This window comes from Lepidochelys kempii, chromosome 2 (genome assembly GCF_965140285.1).
Source record: "Lepidochelys kempii isolate rLepKem1 chromosome 2, rLepKem1.hap1, whole genome shotgun sequence".
Lineage (NCBI taxonomy): Eukaryota > Metazoa > Chordata > Testudines > Cheloniidae > Lepidochelys > Lepidochelys kempii.
This window is the reverse complement of record NC_136381.1, coordinates 177,941,746-177,961,255: the sequence shown is the minus strand read 5'-3', so window position 1 is coordinate 177,961,255 and position 19,510 is coordinate 177,941,746. Positions and strand designations below refer to the sequence as shown.

Genomic DNA, 19,510 nt, shown 5'->3' with positions numbered 1-19,510 from the left:
TCCAAAGACTTCTATGCTGCTTTGAGAGACATGTGTGGTCCTACACATACCACTACAGTGTCTTTGAAGCGTGCTATTCACCTAAACCTGATCACTGACAAAGGATAAGTTTTTGGACATGGCAACAGCATTTCAGTGATATTTTGAACACAAGGTCCAACACCACAGATGAGGTACTAATAAGAGTAGTGGATCAGCCCCCATGGAACAACAACATGGACACAGCCCCATCCATTGTCACAAAGAACTGCAGGGCTTCCAGATCTTTTGACACTCCTGCAGAAATGTTCAAGTATGGACACAAGATCCTGCTAAAGTGACTGCATGGACTCCTCAATATATGGAGTTCTGAAGATGTACTGCAAGGCTTCAAAGACACCACCTTCGTCACCATATACATGAGGAAGGGTGAAAAGTCCAATTGTGGTAACTATTGTGGTATCTTGTTACATTGCTGGAAAGGGTCTGACCAGAATACTCTTTAATCTGCTACATAACATTGCTAATAATGTGCTATTGGAATCGCAATGCAGTTTTAGGCCAACATGAGAAACAGCAGACATGATATTTGTAGCCTATCAGATGCAGGATAAATACAGAGAACAGCAACAGGACCTTTGCACTGTCTTTATGGACCTGGCTAAAGCATTTGACATGGTCAGTAGACCTGGGATTTGGCAATTACGTGACTTTGATCGCCCAGAAAAATTCATCAACATTCTGAGGCTATTTCATGATGGACTGTTTGGACAAGTCTGCATAGATGTTCTGTCTGACCCATTTCCTATTGCTAATGGTAGGAAGCAGGGCTGTGTAATTGATCCACTCTTGTTTAATCTCTGCTATGCATCAGTGCCCAATGATGCTACAAGAGACCAAAATGTCGGTATCAGGACACATTTCTGATCTGCTAAAAACTTTAGTCAGAACCAGTTGTGATCTTCCATGAAGGTGTTTGAGGCAATTATTCATGAGCTGTTTTATGATGATGGCTGTGCTCTAGAGGCACATACTCTAGAAGAGATACTGATTACAGACAGATTCACAGAGTCTGCAGAAAGATATGGAGTGACAGTCTGAAAAAAAGACAGAGGGGATATATCAACCTGTTTCAGGGAATCCCTACTGTTATGGGGCGTGCATGCCCCTCACTGGTACTGCAGGGGTTAACTCCTCTCTCTGGGAAGAGGAGGCCATGCCCCCTCAGCCCTGCTGGGAATGCTTTGGCTGGAGACCAGATATAAAAGGGAGCAGCCCAGCTCATTCAGGGCTGACAGCTGGAGAGAAAGAAGGTGCGCTGCAGGCCCCTGCAGAAGGACCACTGGCACTTCAGGACACAGAGGCCAGCTGGATGGTGATGACCCATGAACCCCTGAGTCTGGGTGCCCCAGAAGAAGGATTGACCATGGGAACCCCAAGGTGGCACACCGCGGAGAAATGGGTAGAAAGTGACCCAGGGAAAATTTGCAAGGAATCGGTTATAGAACCAGAGACTAACTTGGCATGTTTTGGCAGGATCCCTGCTGAGCTGGTGGCGGGCAACCCCACCACCGCCATGGCCCTGGGTTTGGGACCTGGTGGAGTAAAGAGCCCAGGTCCCTCTACCCTGGCCCCCACCGATCCTGGGGCAGCATCCCACCTCACCAATCCCATTGACTCAGGCCGCTAGGCCACACAGCCCCAGTAGAGTAAGCGGCTATATTGACTCCGGCCATAAAGCTACCCCACCCCGGAAGAAGGGCAGCCGTGTTGACTTTGGCCATCAGACCACACTACCCCTGAGACCCAGAGTGGTCACACAGACTTGGCTGCGAGGCTATAGCAACCCTTACTCCACCCCAAAATGGGACAGGGCACTCATGCCCCACAACACCTACAAAAAACCAAGAGACACCATCAGCAACACACAGCTGAATGCTGTTGCAGATTCTGCTATATTGTCAAATGATATTACCATAGACAATAGATATTACCATAGACATAGAGCTGATAAGTCATATCAACAAAACGAGTTCATCATTTGGCAGAGAATCAGGCAGAGTCTGGCAGCAAAATGGTAGTAAGCTTCAAACCAAGGTAAAAGTCTAAAGCAGTTGTCCTGTTCAACTTGTTGTATGCATATGAGACCTGGACCTACTACAGGCATCACATTAAGCTCTAGATAAATTCCATTTACAACATCTGCATGCCATGCTGAGCAACAAATGGCAGGATAAAGCTACCAATAATGAGGTTCTGGAATGTAGTTGCTCCACAGGGATTGAAGCTATGCTTATCACATCACAGTTACGCTGAACTGGTCATGTGTTGAGAATGGACAACACCAGAATGCCAAAGCAGTTGCTGTATGGCAAACTTAAAGTGGGCAACTGCATACAAGGTGTGCAGAAGAAATACTTCACGGACACTGTGACAGGGTGTGACTCACCACTGCAGTGCCTTCTAATGGCTGTCCTGGGGATTAGCTATGTTAGCCAGTGCACCTTCCTCTGGTGATGTCACATCTGCTCCCGGACCTGTGTCATTCCAAGGACCACGATGTCCTCTTCAGGACACAGCCCTCCTGCTGTGCTGCACTTTGTGCTCCCCCATTCTGGGGGAATGTAACACAGTCTGACAGTCCAGCCACTTCCTCAGTGGCCAGTGGGGATGGGGGAGGAACCCAGACCCCCCACACTACTCCGGGTCCCAGCCCAGGGACCCTGTAGATGGTAGCCACATGATGCATACCCTCCAAACTCTCAGTACCTTTCTGTGGGCCACTTCCCTGCAGCTCTAGAACCTTCTTCAACCTTTACCTCAGCATGCCAGTCTTAGCAGCCAGCCAGGAGCTCTCTCTCATTCCCTGATCTTGCCCAGCACTGCTCTCACCAAGATTCTTCCTCCTGCAAGGCAGCCAGTCCTCCATCCTGGGAGCAACTGAAGCTGCTCTGTTCTGCAGCTCTTCTTATACGGGCCTGTCCAGCCCTGATTGGCTGCTCCCCACAACCCCTCTTCTATTGGCTGCTTTCTGTGCAGCCTCCCTAAGACTACATTCACCCCTTACAGGCCAGTGTGAGGCAAATGCCCCGTCACAGACGCACTGAAGCATAAATTGAAAGAGTGCAACATTGACAGCTGGGAGTTAACAACAACAGATAGATCACACTGGCCAGCAACAGTCAACAATGGAGTTACCCAGTCTGAGATTAATCACCGTATGGACCTTGAGGCAAAGAGGCCAAGTCATAAACAGCAGCAGACTCAGCATGCACAAATTGTGATCTCTTCCTTGGCATTAAGCTACCTATGCACTTCATGCGGAAAGGACTGTCACTTGCATATTGGCCTTTTTAGTTCACAAGGCGTAATACTGTCATCAGCATCATCTTCAGTCACTGAAACAGCAAAAAAGCAAAAAGATGTACCAAGCCTAGTGTTAAGGCTCTATTTAGTTGTAAATCAACATATTTTAAAGGTTATATCTACCAATGGGAATGCACCTTTCTTTATAACTGAAGTACAAATGGGAAAGTCAATTAAAATTGATCATTTAAATTGAGGCTTTCTACTTGGTGATTTTAAAATAATCCACCCTGTATGGAAGAGTGAGCGCTGCTCAGTCAGATTCAGTTGTCTTGTTTGGACATACAGTTCCAAGAATTTCCATGAAACTCATATTTGGATAGGTTGGCGGGTTGTCATTTACAGTGAAGACTTGGAATGATCAGGATTTGTTGGCTGCTATACAGATGAAGACTATAGTTGATTGAAAAAATTGACTAAACTTTTTTCTGTCAGAAAATGCTATTTCTTCAACATTGAAATGTTTTATGGAACTGTCTCAGTTTCTCAATGGGATCCCCTGATGTTATCATAAACGAAATAATAATTTCTAATCTAAACAAAAAGGAGAAGGTTTTTTTTTTATTTGACAAAAATCCCAAAACTTCCAGCTCATCTTCAAAAAAGGCAAAAATCCGATTTGTTTTTCCTTTGCAGGTCACTTGTAAGGAACAATTTAAAAAAACTAACAGTGCTTCTGTGTCACTTCTGCAATTAAATTATATTTTAAAAATGTGTGTGTGTATGGTATTTGTTGAAAGATTTTTGACATAAAATCAATATACCAAAGTCCGGCTTTCACAGGAAATTACTTTGACATATTCGAACCAAAAGCAAGTAACATAGTTAATAACTTACTGTAATATGTTTATTTGCTACAACAGGCAAAAATCCTGACATTTCATTCAAAAAGGTCTTTATCAAGGAGGAAAAATAAAAAAAAACCATGAAGGTGTTTATAAATTGATGACTTTTGAAACAGTTCAGTATTATTTATGGATGGTACCACAATGCATACTGTATATAACTGCTGGTATTTCATGTCTGGTCGTGGTGTTATGGATGTCTTGAAATTTGTGTGATGGAGGCATCCAAAAATGATCTGATTAGCTAGTCTGATACCTTGTGTCCTGTGTCTGACCATGACCAATGCTAGAGGCATCAGAACTCATGATTCACTTGTCTCTTTCAAGTAACACTGTGTTGTTAATTATGGTTTTGCAATTTGAACAATCTATAACAGTGGTGCCCAAACTTTTTCTGTCATACCCCACCTTACCAGTACTATCTGGCTGTGCCCCCTGCCTGACAGTTACTGCACAGCCAAGGTTTCCTCCGCAGTGGAGCTTGGGCTGAAGGCAGAGCTAGAGGCAGAACTGGGGATGGGGGAGCAGGTGGGGCTAGAGGCGGACCTGGGCAGGGGGCAGAGAGGGAATGAGGGCAGAGCTGGGCTGGGGGCAGAGTGGAGCTGTGGCTGGGGCTGCAGTTGGGCAGGGGGCGGGGTGTAGTGGAGCTGCAGTTGGGGTTGGAGCTGGGCTGGGGGCAGAGCGGGGCTGGGTGGAACTCCCTCCCCACCCCCTGTGGGCTGGCCTGGACTCCATTGCATGCCCTCCCCACCACCCAAATGTTTGTCTAGGGAGGTGTGCCCCACAGTTTGGGGACCAGTGATCTATACTCAGTAGATATTAGAGATGGGTGCAAGACACTAAATTTGCAAACAGATTTCACATCCACTCAGTTCAGGGGTTTGGGATTTTCAGTGATCCAGTTTGATAGCATTTGCCTAAGAAGAGGACTAAAGGGGAAGGACTTTTGGAATAAGTGAATTTTAAGGCAGTGAGTGTAAAGATTTGATGGATTTGGTCAGAGAGTGGGTTTCAACTCTAGGGTCGACAAAGAAAAAAGCCCAGAGCTGAGAATGAAAAAAAGTCATGTTCTGGCACCCAAGCTTAGTCTGGGTGAGTCTTCAGTATTCTGAGCTACTTTGAATGCCCAGTGTCTTCCACCTTGTCCCAACCAAGATTTTTTAATTAATCTATCATTCATGTCTGAAAAGTGGATGATATGGCTATCCATTTGTTTGGCAGTCATTCCTGAGTGTGGAGAATGTGCCCAACATGGGCAAATTATTTGCACTGAGCATCTATTCCTATTTATTTATCATTTTTATTTTTTTTTCAAATACAACAAATATACCAAAGTACAAGATTCATCATAATACATAATGTAAGTAAAGAGGGTTAGGATAAAGCGCGGGGAGTGGAAGTGATATATCTATCTGCAGGATCTGCATTAATCATAGACCTCTTAAACATCTGCCATTTTGAATTTTTGGGGCATGCCCTTTCTGTGGAATTCCAGTCGTTCATTAACTCTGAGGTCAGCCATACCACAGAGCCAGTCGTCAATGTTTGGTGGAGAGAGACTTTTCCTTTTTTTCAGGATTAATTTTTTAACAACCAAAACTCCACGATGGAACCACATCGTCTTGTTACCAGGTAACCTCCATGTATCAGGAATATATCTAGGAACAAAACTTAGGGTGGAGGGCTCCAATTTAGCATCCAATATGAAATTGGTCCTTTGACCCACCTCATACCAAATTCTTGATACAGGGACACCAAAGGCGTTACATTTCCAACAGTGGTCAGTGTTTATGAGGCCCACTGAAACCTGTCCCTTGCATAAAATGTTAAACCAAAATTTCAGAAATTCTTGGTGTTGAGACCACTACATAGGATTTGGGAATTTTTTTTAACAGTTTGATGAATTCATCCCAGTTGTGATATTGGACTTCCTGTGGGTCCTTAATCTTGAGGATTTTAATTTCTGGTGCAAGCATGATTCGGGTTCATTTACTGAAAAGTGTTTCACCCTGCAAGTTTGTTGTTTTGGAAATTATAAGCTTATTTGTTTATAAGTTAATAATTTGTTTGGTCAAGGTTAAGTGTGAAGTTGAGGGACGTGTAGACAGAAATCATATATAGATAGATGACAGTTTTCACTGGGCTTTTGTTGTGGATACAGAGCTGAGACTGACCTTGTCAGTGTCTTAAATGCTGTGCTCACTCTGTGTGCAAGGAGAGTAATGGGGAAGTTGTTGCAGTTGGTAGATTCTTCTGCAGATTCTGATACTCTAGCTCAGTGGTATTCAATTACATTTTCTGGGTGTCCAGATAAGGCAATGTCCAAATCTTGCATGGCCAAAAGGCTTGCCAGGTGCTTGCTCTTTAACGAAAGCACACCAATTCTTCACCTAGCTGGCAAGGATTGGCAATTTATGCCACGTGTGCCAAAGATGGCACTTTGGCTGACTTTTGCATGGCATGTAGACTGCTAGGCCAATCAGGGACATGTTTGGAAATGCACTTCAGTTTGTTTTCCTTCTGTTTATCATCATGCTATGTACAGGTAAAGTCTGTTTATCCGAATTCCAATTAATTGAAAATCCTGATTATCCGAATGAGTAGTGTGTCCCTCATGCACATTTGCGTAATCAGGATTTTCAGTCCCGAAGGTGGTGAGAGGGAGGGGAGTAGCTGCAGGAGACAAGAGCCTCCTTAGTGTTGCTTGAGGAGGAGAGATGGGAGGAAGAGGGAAGCAGTGGGGGAGCTGGGAGAGGCGCAGGGCAGCAGGAGGTCACTCCCCGCAGAGTCCATCCTGTCCCTGCCTCCTCCTGCCTGAATCCGGCTCCTTCTCCCAGCTGGAGTCTGTTGTAAGGACAGCCCTGCTACTTGGCTCCAGCTCTGACCAAGGTTGGCCCCTCTACTCAGCTCTGGCTCTGCCTCAGGCTCCTGGCAACTCCAGCTCCTGAGCTCTGCTGTCCAGTTCCAGCTGCATCATCATCATCAGCATGCTCTGACCCACATCTTAGCGCCCCTCCCCATCCTCAGGCCAGCACCTGCCAGCTCAGAGGACACTCTGTAGTAGGGGCCCGGGGCAGGAAAGGGGCCACCTGGCAAGGGATTGCTAGAGCTGCCTTCAGTGAGGGCCTTCTGTTTGGCCTGCTGGGTGTCAGCTGTTCCTTCCTGCTCCCTGCTGGGGGCGCCATCATAAGGGTGGCCTCACTTCCTGGCTCCAGCTGGCCAGGGCTGTTGGTGGCTCTGTCCCCTGTGCTCCCCTGCCACGCAGCCCTTTTCTCACCATGGCTGCAGAACGTCCTCCAAGCTACTAGGTGTCTGCTTGGGTGGAGGCTAGGGGAAAGCACTCAGAGATGGGTCAACTTGGGGGTGGTGCAGCTGGGACCAGCAGGGATTCAGTGCAGGGGTTGGAGCCGAGGGTGAGCCAGAGCCAGGTAGTGGGACCATCCTTATAGTGGAGCCCTTAGCAAGAAGCAGGATGGAACAGGTTGGTGGGTCAAACAGAAGGCCTGGTGGACCAGATCTGGCCCTCTCTTGCCTTTGTCCTTATTGCTCGGTTAAATAATAACAAATAATCACAAACCTCAACCTAAATATTTTCCTAAGCTTGGCTGTTCCAGGCACTGATTTGCTTTGCTTCAAAAACACTCTGACGCCTCTTACATCCTGGGTTGGAGTTAGTGGGACCCACCTTCCAACATGAGTTATTTGTTGAGTTATGAAGTTACTTGTCTTAGTGCAAGGTTCTAAAACCTGACATTAAGGTGATTCTGCGGAAGAGGCCTGCTTTCCTGTGTAGTGTCATGGTGTTACAGTCCTGTCATGGAATTTTGTGTAGTGTTCCTCAAGCCCGTTTTGGCTTTAGTTCTCTTATATTTCTGTAAGGTTTGGGTCATCAATATTAAACAAAGGCAGTTATATATAATATCTTGATCATGGGCAGATTTTAGATATTGAAATGCAGTCAAAGCTGATTTTTACCATCTTCAAAAATATTGTCAGACTGTAGCCGATACCTGAGCTGAATATTCATTATGCTTGCTATTGTACAGTTCTCGCTCGTAGTCTGGTGTTGTGGCATTGTGGTTTTCAGTTATGCTTGCCTTTGTGCAATTGAGGCTACTTCAATATGCTGTATCCTGGGCTGCAGAAAAATTCTTATACGGTGCCTGTGGCTGGTGCAAAATGCTACAGCATGGTTACTTATTGGAAAGACATGAAGGTGATTCTGTTTATTAAGTACTATGTACTTTGCTCTGCATCTCTGAAGGGATTTCAAGGATCTAACTTTCACTTCTAATACCAGTAATAAATTGAGTCAGAATTATCTTACTGAGCATCCAGCAGCCTATATAGTGTACCAGCTCAGAATGGCGAAGGATTTTATCTCTTGTTGCTTGCACTAATACAGGTAAATGGAGCTTTTGGTGCTCAAACTATGACTTAGACAGGTCTTATCTTTGCTTCTGCAGTCCTTCATCTCAGAAATGCCCTGTGACAAATTCCAAGGAGTGCCACATATTTAATCTTTTTTGAATAGACACTTAATTTTAATTCTCTAAGGCCCTTTCTATGGTATGATGATGTTTCAGTGGTTTTATCTGTTTTTATCTTATGTTTTAATGTGTTTGATGTGTCTTAACTTTATTGCTTTGTTTGGCGCCTGGAATTCTATGGCAGATAGGCGTCAAATAAATAGAATTTATTATGGTGATGTTGAGTTCAAGTACTGGGGAGGACTGTGAGACAGCTTAGTACTGTAGCTATCGTAATTTTAACTGATATAAAAGCTTGACTAATTGTTGCATTATTAAGCCTTGAAGATTAAGCAGTATCTTCAGCGTATATCTTAGCAATGCGCCAAAGAAGTCAAAATAAAGTAGCTGTAGTGTAGAATTTCAGATGTAGTAAAAGAAATGGTGAGTTTGTGTTTACTTGAGGCTGAAAATGTGGCACCTAAATCCTAATTTAAAAGAAAAAAGGAAGTCTAATCTAAGCAACTCTTTTTACTTCACTCTTTTCTTCACGTGGTCTTGTCCATTTATTACACAATACTAGTCCACTGAGGTGTAGTGTAGTGATTAGAGCAAGGGGCTGGGAGTCACAATTCCTGTATTCTACTTGCAGCTCCCTTTTGGACCTCAATCCAGTGTGTCCATACTGCTGCATTTGGGCACAGCAGCCCACCAACACAGCACCCATTGAAGCTGTGTAACCTTGATCAAGGCAATTCACCTGTTTGTGCCTCAAGGGGTAGTAATCATTACCTCAGAGGTGAGTTTAATTAACATTTGTATAGCATTTGATGGTCTGCTTTCTGGAATCTAGTTCTTTGAAGAGTTGGCAATGATGTCCACTAGGGTTCTAGGATTGCTAAGGCCTAACTCTGCAGCCTTTACCCACTCTTAACTGACACTGAAGTCAAGTGGAATTTTACATGAGGAAAGAACATGGAATCATTAATGATAGATCATAGGTAGCCCCTGTGAATGGATGTAGCTAAATTTAGAACAATATAAAAATGAAATGCCATATGACTAATGATGTACCAAATAATAACTGATCAAGGAATGCATATATTTTATGGTTACTGTGTAATTTTCTTGTGTAGTCCTAGTCTGTAATGTAACTTTCTATAGAAGATACTGAGATATATTGGTTTTCTCTATACTGAACATCTGATTTTTACAAATTCTTAGATTACAATTTGACTGTACAGCAAAAGAGAATAGAAGTCCCTATTTACAAATTAGAGGAAAGCGCCGCCTTTTATCCTTAAAAATGCTATAACTTGGTATATATTACAATTTAGTGTTGCTTATATCTGGTTTGGCTTTAGAATTTCTGGTTTGGTACCAGTTTTCCTGAATTATTTTAGAGTAATCTGCAGAATCACATGAAACTTTTAAGTATATAATTTGCCTGTTTTTATGTAAAATAAATGCATTTATACAATTTCTTGAAATCAGGCATGCAGCCACTTTTAAGAATAGCTCATAAATGTAACGGGTTTTTGCACCAAAGAATATTGTTTTTGTAAAAATCTCGTATGATGACTAGATTGTGTCTGGGATTAAGGAATACCTTTAAACTCCTTTGTCATCAAACTGATTACTGTCTTTCTGGTGTCTGTTTCTACAGTGCCTAGCATGTACTGTGGCCCCTCGGCACTATGGAAATAATAATAATAACAACCAATATTATTTAATGTCAGTACTAGGGCTGTCAAGCGATTAAAAAAATTAATTGTGTGATTAATCATGCTGTTAAACAATAAAATACCATTTAGTTTAAATATTTGTTGATGTTTACTACATTTTTAAATATATTAATTTCAATTACAAAATTGAATACAAAGTGTACAGTGCTCACTTTATATTTATTTTTGGTTACAAATATTTGCACTGTAAAAATAAAAAAAATATTTTTCAATTCACCTCATACAAGTACTGTAGTGCAGTCTCTTTATCATGAAAATTAAATTTACAAATGTAGAATTATGTACCAAAAAAGGCATTCAAAAATAAAACAATGTAAAACTTTAGAGCCTACAAGTCCAGTCAGTCCTACTTCTTGGTCAACCAATCACTCAAACAAACAAGGTTGGTTACAATTTGCAGGAGATAATCCTGCCCGCTTCTTGTTTATAATGTCACCTGAAAGTGAGAACAGGCATTCATATGGCCCGGTTGTAGCTGGCGTTGCAAGATATTTATGTGCCAGATGCACTAAAGATTCATATGTCCCTTCATGCTTCAACCACCATTCCAGAGGACATGCTGATGATGGGTTCTACTTGATAACAATCCAAAGCAGTGCAGACTGACGTATGTTCATTTTCATCATCTGAGTCAGATGCCACCAGCAGAAGTTTGATTTTCTTTTTTGGTGGTTTGGGTTCTGTAGTTTCCACATCAGAGTGTTATTCTATTAAGACTTCTAAAATCATGCTCCACACCTCGTGCCTCTCAGATTTTGGACGGCACTTCAGATTCCTAAACCTCGGGTTGAGTGCTGAGGCTATTTTTAGAAATCTCACATAGGTACCTTCTTTGCGTTTTTGTCAAATCTGCAATGAAAGTGTTCTTAAAATGAACATGTGCTGGGTCATCATCCGAGACTGCTATAACATGAAATATATGCAGAATGTGGGTAAAACAGAGCAGGAGACATACAGTTCTCCCCCCAGGGAGTACAGTCACAAATGTAATTGATGCATTTTTTTTTAACAAGCATCATCAGCATGGAAGCATGTCCTCTGGAATGGTGGCCAAAGCATGAAGGGGCATATGAATGTTTAGCATATGTGGCAGGTAAACGCCGATGACAAAAACTTGCAATGCCGGATACAAAAGTGCCATGCGAATGTCTGTTCTCACTTTCAGGTGACATTGTGAATAAGAAGCAGGCAGCAGTGTCTCCCGTCAATGTAAACAAACTTGTTTGTCTTAGCGATTGGCTGAACAAGAAGTATGACTGAGTGGATCTGTAGGCTTTAAATTTTTACACTGTTTTGTTTTTGAGTGCAGTTATGTAACCAAAAAAAAATCTGCATTTGTAAGTTACATTTTCACAATAAGAGATTGCACTTAAGTACTCGTATGAGGTGAACTGAAAAATACTATTTCTTTTGTTTATCATTTTTATAGTACATATATTTGTAATAAAAAATAATTATATAAAGTGAATACTGTGCACTTTGTATTCTGTGTTGTAATTGAAATCAATATTGAAAATGTAGAAAAACATCCAAAAATATTTAATAAATTTCAGTTGGTATTCTATTGTTACAAGTCCAATTAATCGCGATTAATTTTTTTTAGTTAATTGCGTGAGTTAACTGTGATTAATTGACAGCACTAGTCAGTATCCATTTCCTTTTCTTTCTTTATGGTTCTTATATAAAGCCCACTGATGTCAATGCAGACTACCACAGTTTTAAAATATCATCAGTATTTACACAGACAAAAAACAGAAGTGAAAACAGAAGACAGTTAACTACGTAAGTCTTATGAGTCTTTTCAGATTTTTGTGCATGAAGGAACTTTGCAGTCATAGGGCATTTCTGCTATGTAAAAGTGCAATGTAAAACTAGTATCTTCCTATGTTTCTCCATGTGTTTATTCAGAATCAGAACTGTTGGCGTAAGTGAGAGAAATAATTTTTTGCTACTTATAATTTTTGCTGGTCAAAATTTGGAATTTACTATCTGTGAGAAAGTCTGACATTTAAAGGAAGGTTTGATTTTGTTTTAGAATCAAACTAGCCATTTTGAAATTTCCAATATCAAAATAGTTTCATTTAACAAAAATCAGACAGTTTTGGTTTGATTTTCTTTTGAAATGATGCAATCAGCTGCCCCGACTTCTGTGAAGACCCCAGGTTGCCCTGACTCCTCTCTCTGGCTTGGATTCTCAGTGCTTTCAGGATCTTTAGTACGTCCTACAGACCCCTGCTAGAGCTAAGGCATCTGGGCTCCTGGCTCTGCAACTGGGAGCCTATAAGTCCTGGGGTCCCCAGCCTCAAGGCAGTCCACCTAGCGGGTATTCTCCAGACCTGCGGACCCTGGAATCTCCAGGTTCTCCAACAGCCCACCAGGCAAGCTGTAGGAAACTAGGCAGGTTTCTGACAGAAACTGCATGGTAGGAAAAGTTCTGTTGGAATCTTTGTCTGTCTTTCGGTGAACATTTGTCAAAATTGAAACGTTTCCATGAAACATTTCAGTTTTGATGAATTGGCATGTTCTGTTTAAAAACAGTTTTTTTGGAAAATTCCTGACCAGTGCTGCTTGCCACTTCTGTTATCCCTACAGAACAGAGCCGGATGGTATTTCTTCTTCAGTAAATTCAGTCAGACAGTTTATTATGTTCTTATTTTAGGGCCACTCAGCAACATCTCTGCACACCCTTTGCTGGCTTTGGGTTTTGAACAGGTGTCATTGACAGCAAAGATTTGTTTGTAGAACCTTTATTACTAGTGACGATGCACAGGAAGGAAAGAACTCTGGTTGACTTTCAGCTCCAAGTTGAATTTGCAAGGCTGGAAGATAGGATAAAAGTCTAGCTACTTGTCAACTGAGTACATTTCCCCTGAAAGTCAGTGAATAAATGTTACATTTTTTTCTCCCTTTTTTTAGTCAGTTGTGATCCAGAAACACAATGTACAAAATGTCCTGCTGGAAGTCATGGAGAGACAATAAATATAGAACCCCAACGTCATTTTTACAATCACTTTTCAGAGGAGAACTATACTTAGAATCTTAAGTAGTTATTCTTGCTATACATATCAGAACATTTTGTATTTGCTGTGTTTATGGATGAGAGCTGATAAAATGGAAGGGAAAAATACGTGATTTATGTGGGGCTAGAAAGGCCTTAGGGCTGGATTTGGAGAAGGGTATACTTGCATGCAAACAATTATGTAGTTACTGAAACTCAAAAGATTTATTTTAGGATCGATCATTTGTCTAACATCTGGAACCTGTAAGAAATTAAAAGCAGACATTGGTATGCAATATACTCTTCTCTCTGATCAAGCACATTAGATTAATATCACTTTGGGTTCTTTCTGGTTATCTTTCATGCCCACACATATAATCACTCTTCTCTTCCGTAAAATATCTTTCACCTAGTGCAGTTTATCATAATTAAGAGCCTAGTTTTGCAATGTGTAACCAAAACGGGCATTCCTATCCCACATTTGGACATTTAAATCAGCATGATTGCTTGTGAATGCTCTTTCGACATGCCATAAGGCCAGGTTAGAGTTTGAGCCAGCATAAGATTTTCTAAAAATTATGATGATCATTTTCTAATACAAAAGGTATTGTTCCTAGCATGAGGCAATTCTATTTGAACTTCATTATGATGGCTAAATATTAATTAATCACTGGACTGTAATTTTACATTTAATATAGGCAAACAGAAGATAGTCCCATTCAGTAATATATATGCTTGGTGCTTCCAAAGGGCTACTCTCCTAAAGATGAGGAAACTTATGCACAAAATGGACTTCGAAGAAAAATATAGAAAGAAAAATGAGAATTAAAATTGGGAGTTCTTTAAGACAACTGCATTAGATGGCCCAAAAGCCAAAATTACACGGTCAAGAAAGAGGATAAAAGTCCATCCTGATTCAGTGGAGAAATGAAGGCAGCAATTAGCCACCATAACAAATGGAGAAAAGAGGAACCAGAAAACAATCAATATATACTAAAAGTAATGAAATGTAAAAAATTGATACGGGAAGCTAAAGACACCAGGAAAAATTCATGGCTAGCAGATTTAGGACAAGAAGAAGGAGTTTTCTAAAGTATATTAGGAACAACAAAAAAATCTCAACAACTGTATCAGCTTATTACTAGATGAAGTTGGTAAAATAAGGAGTCAGAAAAGGCAGGCCAGTTAGTCTGACATCAATCCTGGGTAAAATAATGGAAAAGCTGATGCAGGATTCAATTGTTATAGAATTAAAGGCGTATAATTAATTCCAGTCAACATGGTTTTATGAAAATTTGGTCTTGTCAAACATATCTGATTTCATTCTTCAATGAGATTACAAGTTTGGTTAATAAAGGTAGTGGCATAGAAGTAATATAATGTAAGGTGTCTGATTAAAAATTAGCACTACGCGATATCAATAAAATATACATTAAATGGATTAAGAACTGGCTAACCAAGAGATCTCAAAAATTAGTTGTCAATGGGGAATCATCACTGAATGCAGATGTTTCTAGTGGGGTTCCACAGGAATCAGGACTATACATGATGCAATTCAATGTTTTTATCAATGATCTGGAAGTAAATATAAAATAATTGCTGACGACATTTGTCGATGACAAAATGATTGGAGAGAGTTAAATAATGATGAACACAGACCAGTCATAAAGTGTGCTAAGTTGGGTCCATTCAAACAAAATGCCTTTTAATACAACCAAATGCAATATCATACATCCAGGAAGAAGGAACGCAGGTCACCCACAATGGTTGGGTGACTGTATCCTGGAAAGCAGTGACTCTGGAAAGGATTTGGGGATTATAGTGGATAAACAACTCAACATTAGTGCCCAGTGTGATGCTGTGGCAAAAAGCATTAATGTTATCCTTGGGTGTATAAATAGGGGAGTAATGAGTAAGAGTAGGGAGTTGATTTTTACCTCTGTATACCGTATTGGTGAGACCAATACTAGAATTCTGCATAGAGTTCTGCTGTCCACATTTTAAAAAGTATGTTGACATTTTGGAAGGGTGCAGAAAAGAGCCACCAAAATTATTTGAGAGGCTGGAGAAAATGCCTTACAATGAGATACTTAAAGAGCTCAATCTGTTGAGCTTATTAAAAAGAAGCATGAGAGCTGCATTTATTACAGTGTGTTGACTTTATGACCCTGACTCCATCCTCCTCCATTTAGGGGCATGTTGGAATAGTGCAGAGGCAGGGATGGGGCATATTGGGAGTGAAAGATAGGAGGACTGAAGCATGCCATACTCTGGCAAGCTCAGATGAGTGGAGCAGTGCTTAGGGAACTGTTCATTTAGCACAAGTTAGAGCAGCCCTGTAACTGCTATACCTTATACTGGGGCTGGTTCAGACCCCAGCCAGCCCTAAGAGTTGGCAGAAAGGTGTCCTCATGCCAATTTCTTACCCCTCACACTTCCTTAAGATTTCACACTCAGTGCACCTAAGAATGAGTTCTTTCTGTTCAAAAAAAGGGAAGGGAAAGTCATCAGAAAAATAGTGTCCAATTATTGTTTTGGAATCGTTTTCATAAATAAGTTTCACTATGTCTTTCCTCTTTCTCATTCAAATGTTTCTTTCAGAACTAAGTCAAAAGGACCGAGTTTGGGGTGATAAATTGCTATGTGATTTTCTTTACATATCTAAATGGAGGCATTAGTGTTACATGCAGAATAACAGAGAAGTAACTGTGCACGATGCAGCTTGTCAGCTGTTATGGTGATATAATACAGGATACGATTGTGAACAGAGGATGTCCTTTGGGAAATCATCCAAAAAATCATTGTTGAATTTTGTAGTGAAGAAAAGTTTTGGATTGGCCAGTCTGGAAATTTAGCATCCTTCATTTCTCCAAAGAGCAGATACAGTGCTAGAAGTGCCATTGTACATTTCCCTGCAAATACGCCTCAATTCAGGCCTCAGAGGGAGAGTGTCATTTGTTCTTCATGCCCATTCAGTGTTGGCCTCTGTGCTGAGACTGCCAATAATTGTGCCAGTTGTTATTTGGGCATTTGTCCACGAGGAAGTAAATTTAGAGCACCATTTGGCTACCCAGTGGGCACCAACCAATCATCAGAGTAATGACTGAACAGAGAGTAGAAGTGAAAGGCCCTGGTATACCATTGCCAACTTCCAAAGTCATCCAGTTACCTTCAAATGGTGCACCTTCAGGTGCAAGTGTTTTGGAGCCTCTCCCAACTCCCATTAAAATCAATGGAAAAACTCCCTTTCAGTTTAGTCATGGGCAACTGGACTGAGCCCTGAGTGAATTAATGTTGCATTCATGTGAATGACATACAACTGGATTACGGGTGTGTTCTTTTAATGTGGAATTTGTTCGATAAACACAAATATATTTTTAAAAGGTAAGCTTATTTTCAAATATAATATTTGTTGGATAACCATCACATAAACCAACACAAAGTAGTCCAACGTAGCCTTAAATGCTAGCATGTGTTATCAGTCATTCAGATAATTTCTCCTGATGTCCATTCTTTTACAGGACCAGCTGTCAGATACAGTGAATTCAGTGCATCAAAGCCCAAGCCTCCCCCTCTTGTTGGACAGCACACGGTGGAGGTACTGAAGAGTGCACTGGGGTATGAGGATAATGCCATCGAGGAACTTCTCAGGACTGGTGCAGTTGTTCAGCATGAAGTCAAGTGAAGAGTTTTAACTCTAATCTGTCATGCTGAGTTCATGTTGCTTGTTCTTCTCTTGGATCCCTGCAAGTCTCCCAAGGAAATTCAAAGGAGGAGACATAATTTAATTCTTAATTTTCTTCCTTGTGTTCGGAATGAATCTAACACTGACATAACTAAAGCAATCCGGTATTTACTGTATGAAAGAAATGTGGGGGGGGGGGGTAAATGTTCCGATTACAGAATCCTATGTGGCTAATCATTTCCTATATTTTTGTCTGGGGAATGTAATTCTTATCTTAATCATGATATTTGCCCAAATGGTTGTCCCCTGAAAGACAGAGTCTGTGAAAAGAAGCAGATCCTTGAAACACTTGCATGCTGTGATCTCCATTTGCACATAAGCTACTTTTTAAAACAGTTTAGCATGAAATCAAAGTTGTGAGCAAATTGATGGCCCCTGTGATTGATTTTAAACAGAATTCTGAGCACATGAGCTCTTTGTTAATCTCTAATTTAAACCTCGTTGAAGTGCCTATTGTAAAACTGACTTCTATTCCCATGTTTAGTTGTGTAAATATTTGCTTTACATTACATAGTATTGCTATGGCAATCCCAGAGTGTGTAGCAGAAATAAACCTTGACTGTTGCATTTTTCCAGTTACACAAAGAGCATTTTCGAAGCCCAGTTGAAAGTCAAAACATGAATGAATGGTACTGGTCTTTTGTGATTTTATTCAACGAGGCTCTCAGTATTTTTAATTGGATGTGGAGCCAAACCAGAACCACATATCTGTACGCCATGTGCCAAAGTTTGGAGGAAGTTTGGGTATGGCTCTGTGTGCTGCTCCACATCTCTTTAAATGGCCATGACCTCAATTCCATTTTACTAGGAGGAAAATTTAGATCTGAATCCAAATTTTTGGCTCAGGCCTATGTCTATGGTTAAAACAGAGCCGGATTCTACCGGCCTTGGTCAAATTCAGTTCAGTAGATCTACTCAGAGAGTAAGGTATTACTATTATGAATAAGGGTGAAAGAATCTGGCCCATAATAAATACCAAGCAAGAGATTAAATAAAAGCCACTTCTCCTATACAAATTGATTTGGCAGTTCTTCAGCCACAGAAGAAATGCCATGCCTCAGTATCCAAGCATATAATTTACAACTAAAGAAAACTCTGCATGGGAACGTTCTCAGCTTTGTTGTGTGCATCAGTGGAGTGAGGCAATGCCCTGTTATTCCTAGAACTAAAGAAAAGTAACCGAAACTGACATTCGGCAATAATGTCCATATTTTCCCCGACATATCGGAAACAGGCCTGGCATTATAACTAGACTGTCACTTTCTTTCCACTTTAACAAACAGCATCCTCTGTATTACATTTGAACTTCACAACTGTATATTGCCTTCTGGGAACAAAAAAAAAGTTATCATGTAACCAAGTTGAAATGCATATTGCGGTTGCTCATTTTTGGAGCTCTGTGTTTTTGGTTCATTTGCTTGCTTGTTTTGTTGTGTTCTTTCTTTTCAGATCTTCTCCTAATCGTTTTTTTTCATGTATTGCATTCCTGGCACCAGACCTAACACTCTGCTCATGTGTTAAAGGCATAAGGAGATTCTGGACTAGTAACTTCCTAAATAAATATAGAAATAAGTGTGCACTGAGAGTCAAACGAACAGGGAGACCGTAGGGGTAGAACTAGGATCTGAGAAAAGGGTTGCTAGGCATTACCATGTAATCCACCTTTAGTTCAAGAGGATCAGCTAGTTTACTGAGAGAAACACTGATTTGAAGTGAGCTTCAGATAAAATGGATAATCTGGTATTAAACTGAGTTTTGTTTATTGCTGCAAACTATTTCACACTATCAAATCATGTTTACAAATAAATGTGTTGTTTCCACTTATTGAGGCCCATTCTTTTTCCTTTTTCTACGAACTGAATACATAAATAAGATACCATAAAATCACACTCAGTTTAGTTCAAGGCTTTCTAAGGGATCTTTTTTCAGGGGTGTACCAAGCTATGGAAAGAATTAGGTGCTAGATTCTCAGTTAGAGCAAATTGGTGTAGCTCCATTGACATGAACAGTATAATGCTGATTTACACCAGCTTAGGATCTGGCCCATTAACTTCAATGTATTTGCTCCAATGTGCCAACACAGTTTCTCTTTGCTCCCCTTTTAAGTGTTTTCCCCACCAATATTTTGACATTCAGATAGCAGACATTCAGAGGAGATAACCTGAGGCATGATTTGCCTCACTTGCAGTAGTCAGTTCAACAAGGACAGTGCTAATCCTGTTACTGCTGCTTATTGGGAGAGAAGTCACAGGAGGTTCTGTAAATAAATAGACTGAAACTAACTATCTACATGTTGGAAGACCAGAAAACCTGATGTGGCTAAAAGTCTTTAAGTAGTTGGAAGTCTAGGAGCCTACAAAGCT

The 19,510-nt window shown here is 40.9% G+C and overlaps 1 protein-coding gene across 4 annotated transcripts in view; it reads left to right on the top strand.

Annotated features, from left to right (window-relative positions):
* SUGCT (succinyl-CoA:glutarate-CoA transferase) overlaps positions 1-18,971 on the top strand; it is a 492,696-nt gene extending 473,725 nt beyond the window's left edge. For all 4 annotated transcript variants that reach the window (XM_073332837.2, XM_073332839.2, XM_073332838.2 and 1 more), the window contains one exon: positions 16,924-18,971. In XM_073332837.2, coding sequence (XP_073188938.1) covers positions 16,924-17,087 — 164 coding nt within the window. In that variant the 3' untranslated portion in view covers positions 17,088-18,971. The remainder of the gene's footprint in view (positions 1-16,923) is intronic.
* Positions 18,972-19,510: the final 539 nt, after the last annotated feature.